Here is a 9,670-nt window from a genome sequence, read left to right as displayed (position 1 = left end):
GATCAACAAAAAGCAAATACATTATTAGAATGCATGGAAATTAGAAAATAATATCAAAAATGGACAGATTATGACTGTACTGTGCCATTATAATAATTAACAGCTTTTCCCTATTGGTTTGTTCACTAAGATTCAAACACACTCATTCTTTGATGAACATTTGTATTCAGAAAACGGCAAATTTCTTCCCGGCCTTCTTTTGTTGGGAAGGGTTGATAGCTGTTAATGAGAAAGGGAACAGAGAAGGAGCTAAACAGGGTAGTTCTCACAGACACAAAGACACTTTCTTACTGGGGCCTTGAATTTCAGAGCAGCTTCAACTCATTTACAGAGCCTGGGAATGAAGATGCCTTCCCTATATGAAAATTAAATATTTTCTTGCAGTGTTATGACTTTGCCTTGAAGCATTTGTTGCCTCAGTGCTTCATTCACATTTCTGGTCATTTCAACCCACCGAGCTTAACTGTATAATAAGGATGTCTGCATGGGGATAATTCTTCCTCCTTTCCCTCTGCAATCAGGTTTTGCCCTTCATTATACCTTTCTGTGGACTCTATTAGAACATAAATCTTGACAGAGTTCTTCAAGCTTTTGACCTACACTTTGCAAATACAGGAACTTTTCTCCCTAGATTGTCTTTTGGAGCACACCAGTTCATTAAAGTTTTGAACACTGAACCCTCACTCTTATAGCTTTATCACCCAGTTTATGTGCCAAATGTCAAAACAGGCGTCAGAAATCTGATTTATGAGTGTATGTAGAGAAATTGTGGTACCCTGCTTGTGACTGGGAGTCAGCCGGCAATTTCCTATCAGAATTTCCTCCTCGGCTCCCAGGGCCCAGCCCGGCAGCCCAAAGACAGTGAATTCACAGATCATGATTCAGGGCTAACAAAGCTTTGAGGCGATTTATAATATCTTTGAATTTATGTGCTTTCCAGTTTTAATCACATCTGACCACTTTGTGATTGGTGGGATTTTATTGCAAGTCAAAGCCGGTGCTGATTGTAAAAAATGAGAGTTAAAGAAGTCGAGCAGTCTCCAAATGCCAGGGGAAGATTGACCTTATATACTCTTTTTCCTTCCTTTGAAGTATCAGAAAATCACGGGTGAAGCCACAAACTTGCAGCACCACAAGCGTTGATAAGACACATCGGGGTTTCCCTCTTAATTCATCAATTCACACCGGGGCGGATTTACGTCCCGCTCACACCCCCGGGCGTCCCTCGCCCCACACAGCCGCAAAGTTGTTAGTTTTACGGCTGTTTGTGCCTCCCCCGTGCCGTGGGCAGGCCCCGCTCCCCGGCCGGAGGTGGAGCCTCCCCGCTCCCCCCGCCCCTGCCGCGGCCTGGGCGCTACGCGAGCGCGGGGATCCGCCGCGGCCTGCGGGCCGCCATGGCCGCCGAGGTGAAATCCAAGCTGTCCAAGAACCTGCTGCGCATGAAGGTGAGGGGGGAAGCAGGGGCAAAGGGTGCCTGAGCCCCGCGCGGGGGTGAGGGGAGGCTGGAAGCGGCAGGATGGGGGGCCATGCCGGCAGCCGGTGGTCGGCGGCGGCCCCGGGGAGGGTGTGGGTGTCCCCCGGGCGAAGTGCCCTGGTTTGGAGCATTTCTCGTGTCCAGCCCGCGGTCCCGCTGTGCCAGGCGGCCATCGGTGCCTCCACGTTTGAAATCCAGTTTATGGATGGTGACCGGGCCTGCCCCCCCCCCCTCCTCCCCAGGATTCTGGGCTGCTCCTCTCCAGCTTCCCCAGCAAGAACTCGCTGCTTTAAACGCTCTCAGGGTTTAAACTGCAGGGTTTGGTGCCGCAGAGCAGCTTCGTGATTCCAGCGAAAGTGCCTCTTCAGGAGCCAACTGCAGTGCCCCTTTCGAGGGAGCTTTTCTTCCATCTGGCTCCTCTGGGTTGCTTTTTGTGAATATAAATTATAAGACTTGCCCCACCACCACGTGGAAATTAAAATGTTAATGCTGCTTGCTTTACTTGGGGGTGGGGCCTTTAATATAGGGCGGGGGAAGTTTCTTTTTTCTTTTTATTGTGTCCATTTTTCTCACTGTTTACATAGCTGGCTAATGAAATCCCCAACCTGAATGGCAGCATTAACCTCCTTTCCCGGTTTATAAATGTCAGGGAGCTTGGTAACATCCTGGTGTGCCTGTAACTCTTGGAATTGTGAATCTCGTGTCACCAATGTGAAATTAGTCTCTGCTTGCTGGCTAATGGATTCTGCTTCACACGATGTGGTACAATTCCTAATTCAGTAGAGTACATTCTCCTGTGATTGATAGTTCTTTATTGCTGGAAAACAACCAGTAAAATTGGAGTTCCCATTATTTTTTTTTTTTTGTTAATATCCATTCAATTTTTATAACTGAATATGATGGGGCCTTTGTGGCTTTTTGCTTGTAGTGGTGTTTTTTATGGTGTTTTATTTAACCATTTTTCCCCCCCCACACATATATATGGGGCTGTATTTCACATTCTAGCTGAAAAGAGTTTGGCTGACATCAGTTCAATCTTTAACATAAAGTGTACTCTGTTGCAGTAAAATGATGGAATATTTACCCCAATTAATAGATGCTGCCACTCATGAAAGATGAAAACTTGTACAGATGGGATGGAACACATCTTGCCTCCTCTCAGAAGAGAGTAGATGTTGAGTTAGCCAATAGTGTGACACTCAGACTCTTATAACCTGGATTGCAGCATCATTATTTTTTCTTATTTTTATATAATGCTCTTTAAAATTTTTACTCCTGTTGCTTGCCAGTTTATTAACCCCCTGGAGATTTCAAAAGCCAGTTTTTAGACTTTCTTCCACAGAAGGCCGTGAAGAACCAGCCTGTGACATTTGCAGGTTTACAGTCCGGGCAGGAGTAACCAGCTTTGAAGAGATGAGTAGGTTTTGAAAAGGTCATAGACAGACCTTGCATTTAGCACTTTCCTTCTGCGGGATCTTCTTGTTTACAAATGTTTTAATCAAGCCTTTAGCAGCTGCCTCTGCAGGTACTTCTACGATGGGTGAAGTGGCACCCAGAGGTGACACGTGGTCAGTGGTAGTGTTGGGAGGACCATTTGCACTAAGTATTGGGCCACAGGTACCCACCACATAAGGATGGCTCCCACTTTTACATCTTACACCATTTGATCCAGGTCCTGTTGCTTAGGGAAACTAATTCAACCAACCACTCAGTTACTGGCTTTGTGTCTAGCACAATGAGTATATATTTAATTCATCTCTGTGTGTTTACTTTTTAGATAAACGTGACTACATAATTTTTATCTAGTTATTCCTGTAGTAATCTTTAGGAACATAATCTTTAAAATGTAATGTGAAATGATTATTTAATTGGGTGCTTGTAGCAGAATTTCTCCTGTTGAGATTTCTGACTGGCTAACCAATTTCCTTGAGCAATGTGGTTTTCCACATGATAGATTCACTTATTTTCCTCAAGAAGATACTGTAATTTTAATTGGAAAGCTTTGACATATTCTGAATCGACTCAGAAAGCAAAAGTCAATTTTTCTTGCATTAAAGATTTTGCACAGTGGATGCAAATAGAAATATAAATGCAAAATGAGCTCTACTGGCTTTTACTTCAGAGTTTGGTTTGGTTAGCTTGGGCATTTTGTAAGGACTGAAAAGATGTGTGGGGTATATATAATACATATATTACACATCTGTATTACCTATATATTTTAAATAAACTCAGCAGTGCAGGGTTTTGTGGGAGGAAAGTGTTTTGTGATGCATTCTGGGTCTTTATCCCCAACCAAGCCCATTTTAGCTGGGACCTAAACTATGTTCAAGTGTAGTGTTCCCACTGACATGTTACCTGTTAGCCTGCAGGCTTATCTGAACATAACAATGTTGCAGCTCTAAATGAGAGGGGTAAAATTAATTGATATAAGATTCCTCTGCAGTGGTGCACATACAGGTATGCTTTGATAGCCACAAAACAGGTTTTATAGGACTGCCTGTAAACTGTACTCTATCTGAGAATTACATTCCTATAAATGTAGACCTGTGACAGGTACAGCTACTCAAACATTTTCTGGAGATCCTAAGGGAGGTCCCAGCTTCTAGGGGTGTGGGAATACAGGGATTATTTCTGTAACATTATGAAGAGTTCTGTTTTTTCCAGCTTGTTTCTTTGACATTGTTGAGACTTAATTGTCACTCAGTTCAGGCACCAGGCTTGAGACAAATGGAAATTACAGTGATGTTTCACAGACCTCAGGTGTGTAGTTCTGTGCTCTCAGCACTTTTTCAAAGGCTGTGACAGATGTCTTCTACTCCCAGCTGTTGAGAGGTTACTGTCCCTCCCTGCCTGTTCCCATCCTCTGACAGGGGTTATCACCGAGGAAGGGATTGACAGCAATGTCCTTGTATTTGGCAAAAGTAGCAGTCTTGCCCTAAACTTAATCATTGGTCTCAGCTATTTTGGCAGACTATTCCTGCAGTGGGTTCACAGGTGCTTATACACACACCACTCAACTGGTGCTTTGGTGGGTCATCAGTGAGAAGTGAAGAGCTGGTAACACCTTCCTTTAGCACAGCTGGACGCAGAAGACTTTTTTTCATAGTCTGGTTTCAAAGTCTCAGTTACTTTTTTTCCACTTCCAAAGGCAGGTTTGCACCTTCAGAGCTACAAATGCAATCCAGTTCATTAAATTAAATCTGAGAAGAGGATGGTTGAAAGTACAGGTGTTTCAAAAAAAGGACAGCCTGGTATGACCTACCTCTAGCTCTGAGTTGTGTGGGTGGAGTTGGCTTCTGATGTGCAGCAATAACTTCAACACCATTATGTTCTCTTTGGCCTTTGTTGAAACATTAGGAAAACCTTAGCAAAGTTACAGAGTGTGACAACTCAAATCCATCAAAACTAACCAGGAAAGCTGTTTCTTGATGTGTAAGTACAGATGTGACTCCCTGTTGACTTGCTGTGATCAGCAGCTGTTTAATTTTCCATGGCCTGTTTGCCCAGACTTAGACCAAACTCAGAGAAAAATAAAAAAAAAACATTTACTTTTTATCAACTGCTAAATGTTATGTAATGGATAGTTGCCATCATGTAATTATTGCATGTTCAGAACATACTCATGATGAAAAAAACTGACGCTGTGTGTTTATGTGTCTTTTTTTGTAGTTCATGCAAAGGGGTTTGGATTCACAAACTAAAAAACAATTAGAAGAGGAAGAAAAGAAGATAATTAGCGATGAACACTGGTATCTTGATGTACCAGACCTAAAGGAAAAAGAGTAAGTTGTAACCTTTTGTACTTCTTATCATCATTGGATTGTTTTGAAATGGAAATAGTATATTTGTATTTTTTTTCTATAAAATAAATATTACTAATGAACAGTTAACAGAAGCCAAAATAGTAAGGGACTGGCATTACAACTTTATTACTTACTTTCAGGGCTGTTCTCAAGGTTGCCTGGTGTAGTTTGACCTACTTTCAATTCTTGTGTGTGTTGTTTTCTTTCACTCACACATTGTTCTAGATGCATATAATTAGTTTCTTTCAGTCAGAGACCTATTCATTCACTGCTGCTTTTTCCCTTCATTTGAAAAAAAGAAGTTTGAAACTTTGTGTTTGTAAATTCAGCTTCAGTCACATGGTTAAGTTCATTCAGGACAGTTCTGTCTTCTTGTGTCCAGCTCACTTCAAATCCTGTTTTTGAAATAGGAGAGATAATGGCAAAAAGAAAGGAAGGCTTAGCTAACAAGGAAGAAAATGTCCTGCTCTTTAGAAACGTGCTTCAAATAGCAGGAAAACCACTTTTAAAACTGCTTGGGTTTCATCCTTTCACAAGTGTAAAAAAATTCCATTGAGGGAGAACATACATAATTTTGAAAAAGCTGGGGCCCAAGGAATTAACTGTAGTTGAATAAGGTCATTGATAAACTCTTTTCCATTGCTCTTGGTGGATATGACAAAAAGGTATTTGAGCTTCAGTTGCAGCAAGGCAGGTTGAAGCTGGACATTGGGAGAATTTTTCTAACAATAAGGCTATTGAAGCTCTGGAATAGATTGCCTGAGGAGACACTGGATTCTTCCTCATTGGAAGTCTTTTGAGGACAGGTTAGGTGGACCTCTGCAGCTCATGGTACATGTTTAACTGATACTGCCTTGAGGTAGGAGAATGAGCTTAATCTCTTCAGCCTAACTTCCTGTGGTCCTGAGAGTTTGTTTCACATGGGAGATGAAGAGGATGAGGGAAGAGGTACATACATGTGTGAGGAAAAGAAGGAAGGAACAATTCATGGAAATACTTTTATCTAGCACGTGTATTGTGAACACCTCAGGGTCATGTTTCTTTTCTCACTCCATGCTCATTAGAGGAGGAAAAAAAGGAGAGAGAAGGGGGAAATCTGTCCCTGCTGAACAGAGAATGACACAGTGTTTTATGTCCTGGCAGACTCAAACTAATGCCAGGTCTAACAGCACAATGAAAAATTAATTAGAAGCTTTTGCTAGTATAGTAATGCCACCTGGAGAGTGATATTTATGTGGCATTTTTATTCTGGCAAAAGTATTAATGTAGGTGGAATCATATCAGCAAAGAGTGCTTTTTGTCAGGAGAGTTAATTTTGCATGTGGAACTGGCACAGTCTTGCTGGCAAAAAGTATTCCTTTGCACTCCAAGCTCCTTGTGCTGACAGATTTATCAGAGCAATTAAGCTTCGGAAAGTGGTTGATGGTATAAAATACACTGTGGTTTTGTTTATTTGTGTGGGGGGGAAGGCAGCAAATCCTTTTTGCATTTGTTTAATTTGATTATTTTAAAGTGCACCATTTGACAAAATGCTGGGTTTGGGGTTTTGTGCAGGAGCTGTATAATAGAAGAGAGAAGCTTTGTGCGGTGTGAGGATCTAGTTTATGGCAGAATGTCCTTCAAAGGATTCAATCCAGAAATCGAGGTACTGTTTAAATGTCCTGCTTTGAGGTGGTCTCACATTAGGATTGAAAAGCCCTTGGGGGTGGGGATTTGAGTGTTCACACTGCATCCTGTTTGGCCTTTGCAGCACCTTCCATAAATCCTCTCATGTGCAGGAACTCCATGATTCAATCCAAAATGTTGGATCAATGCAGCATCTGGTAAATAGAAGCTTTTTATCTCCCTGTGCTGGTAGTCAGTAATTGCATGACTCCTGCAGATTTTCTCTCCCTGAAGTGAGGAAACCATCCCACATGCTGCTCACGAAAACAAAAGCTCACTTTTCCTCCTGACATTTAATGCAGAGTCCAACCTACAAACATTCAGCCCTATTTATTGAACGCTTACTTGTGTGAGGTCTTAGAGTTCCAAAGTGAAAGTGCTGGGAAAGAGAGTCTTTAATTTCTTTCTGGCATGATTCACGCTGATAGAACCGCACAGGGACAGTAATAAAAAGGTTACCCCTGAACTGAAGCAAGAGGATGAAGGTGTAAAGACTAAGAGGTTTGCAGAAGGCTATGCAAGATGATTTACTAGGGGATTCTTTTAGTTATTTTGAACTTGCTGTCCCTGTGACTCAGCATCTGATTGCTTCCTGGCTTTAACTGTGAATCCTTGCAGATATTCTTCCCTCTTAACAAAACTATTTCAAGGACTATGTGGTAACTTCACAATGCAAAATTAATTATGGTCTAATTCTCTGGTCTCCTGAAGATGTTTGGAGTGCCCCTTAGGATGTTTGAGTACCACAATACACTGAAAACACTCTCTCTGTGTGGCCTCTTTTCCCAAAGGCAAACTCTAAGCTCAGCTTAGCAACAAACAGGCATGTTGCCTTTTCTTCATGAGTTTTCACTACAATATGCTCAAACCTGGCCAGGCACAGCAAATAATTATTAAATTTGATTCTTACCTTTTGTGTGCTTCTCCTCCTACCTGTGAATTTCAGCACAGTTGCCATTGTGACATGGTTACATATTTAAGCTGTTTCTTACTTCATTTTCAGAAGTTAATGATCCAAATGAACTCCAAGTGCAAGGAAGAAGAAATTGAAGTGGATGATAAAATGGAAGCTGATGTGTCAGATGAAGAAATGGCCAGAAGGTAAGTTATATTTTATGGCATAATGAACACTAGCTAAGAATGTGATATGTTACTGTATTATTTGTGGGGAAATAAAACCCAAGAAACTAACAAACAAAATAAAACAAAAAAAACCAGACTCTACAGAACTGATTTTCCAGGAATGCCAATTTATTTTCAGTGGAATCTCCATCAGTTTTGGGGATAAAATAACTTCTGCTCTTTGATATCCAGGTATTCTATGCTGCTTTCCTCCTTGTTACCAATTGCTAACAATTCAGATTGTCAGAATGAATAATCTAATAAGCCATCATGTAATACTTGTGCTTCTCAGGCTTCTAATGACCAGGTTTTTTACACCACTTAAATTGTTGATTAGATTTCTGATTTGCTCCACTGAATTTTTTTCTGATTTTAATAAAAGGTGTAAAATTTTTTATTCTCTTTACAGATACGAAACATTAGTGGGAACAATAGGGAAGAAATTTTTGAGAAAGAGAGACCAACGTGTACTCAAGGATGATGATGAAGATGAGGAAGTTGATGAAGATAGGAATAGTAACATAATACCCAGGAAAAAAGCTAAGAAAATGTTCTTAAAACCTCAGGATTAATGTCAACTGCACAAGTGGAGCCAGTAGGAATGTTACCTAATGCCAGAGTATCACGGACTGGAGACTGTTTGGAGATTTTGCTATTTAATGTAAAGGGTGGATTTGTAAATCTGTTCTGTTCTCACTGAAATTTCAGCCATCCACAACAGACATTTTTCAAAGTGGATGTGTCTATGATGGATGTCATACATCCTTTCCTCCCTCAGCAGCTTTTAACGTGTGGGGCACTAATCCCAGCAGTCTCTTTAAATGTTGTGCATAACTAGATCAAGTGTCACATCCAATGGAGAGCCATGTTTTTTACAATTTAAGATAACATCTAAAAGAAGTATTCAGAGTAAAATGAGCTGTGTCCAATTCAGTAAGGCAGCTCAGCTTCCCCTGCTTTCTTTATTATGAAAATGAAAACTTTTTCTGTCTTCAAATTGAAAAAAGTCAGCAGAAACGTTTGTCTTGTGATTTTTTTTTGATTTTTTTTTTTTTACTGTGCTAAAAATAAGATGGGAGAAGAACAGAGAGATAAAATCCACTTTACTGAATTTTATTTTTTATAAAGTTTATTTAAAAACAGAGGATTTTGTAGTGCAACTTTTTTTTTATAGAGCAAGCCAAATATTGGGCAACATTTACAACTTGACATTTGAGCAGATTGTGAGTCTTAGTTTCTGTCTTCCAAAAGAAGTTTGCTCATCTTGCCTCTTTCTCAGCAAAAAAATCCAATCTTACAATTATCCAAGTCTTGTCATAAAAGCATAATAATGGCTTCAGAAACATGCTTGAAAGCTGAATAAAAACTGTGATTTTTTTGTGCTTTATGATTGTGGTTTAGCTTATTTAATGTAAAAAAAAAATGCTTAATACAGTCTGATATAAGAAGTGATCCTGTTTTGTGCTGGCCACAGATGTCCCAAATACTAGTTGAGTGCACTGATTTGTTCAGCATGTGATGAAGCCATCTGAAGTAATAGTAGGAGGAAGCATCATGTCCTTTGGTCAGTCAGTGCTCTGAAAAATGTCAGTGTGGTCTTGCCTAA

General features: G+C 40.5%; 1 protein-coding gene across 1 annotated transcript; it reads left to right on the top strand.

The window, feature by feature from the left end:
* The first annotated feature begins 1,336 nt into the window (after nucleotides 1-1,336).
* Nucleotides 1,337-9,451, top strand: MPHOSPH6 (M-phase phosphoprotein 6). Its single transcript, XM_032701027.1, has 5 exons — nucleotides 1,337-1,445; nucleotides 5,144-5,256; nucleotides 6,832-6,922; nucleotides 7,946-8,043; nucleotides 8,474-9,451. Exons 1-5 carry the CDS (start codon nucleotides 1,395-1,397, stop codon nucleotides 8,634-8,636), a joined length of 516 nt encoding a protein of 171 aa, XP_032556918.1. The 5' UTR covers nucleotides 1,337-1,394; the 3' UTR covers nucleotides 8,637-9,451.
* Nucleotides 9,452-9,670: the final 219 nt, after the last annotated feature.

Source organism: Chiroxiphia lanceolata, chromosome 13 (assembly GCF_009829145.1).
Source record: "Chiroxiphia lanceolata isolate bChiLan1 chromosome 13, bChiLan1.pri, whole genome shotgun sequence".
Lineage (NCBI taxonomy): Eukaryota > Metazoa > Chordata > Aves > Passeriformes > Pipridae > Chiroxiphia > Chiroxiphia lanceolata.
This window is presented reverse-complemented; position numbering and strand designations above follow the sequence as displayed.

Coding starts and splice junctions, on each gene's coding strand:
- MPHOSPH6 (XM_032701027.1), top strand. CDS start 1,395: ATGGCCGCCGAGGTGAAATCCAAGCTGTCCAAGAACCTGCTGCGCATG. Junction 6,923..7,945: donor GATTCAATCCAGAAATCGAG/GTACTGTTTAAA, acceptor CTTCATTTTCAG/AAGTTAATGATCCAAATGAA. Junction 8,044..8,473: donor GATGAAGAAATGGCCAGAAG/GTAAGTTATATT, acceptor TTCTCTTTACAG/ATACGAAACATTAGTGGGAA.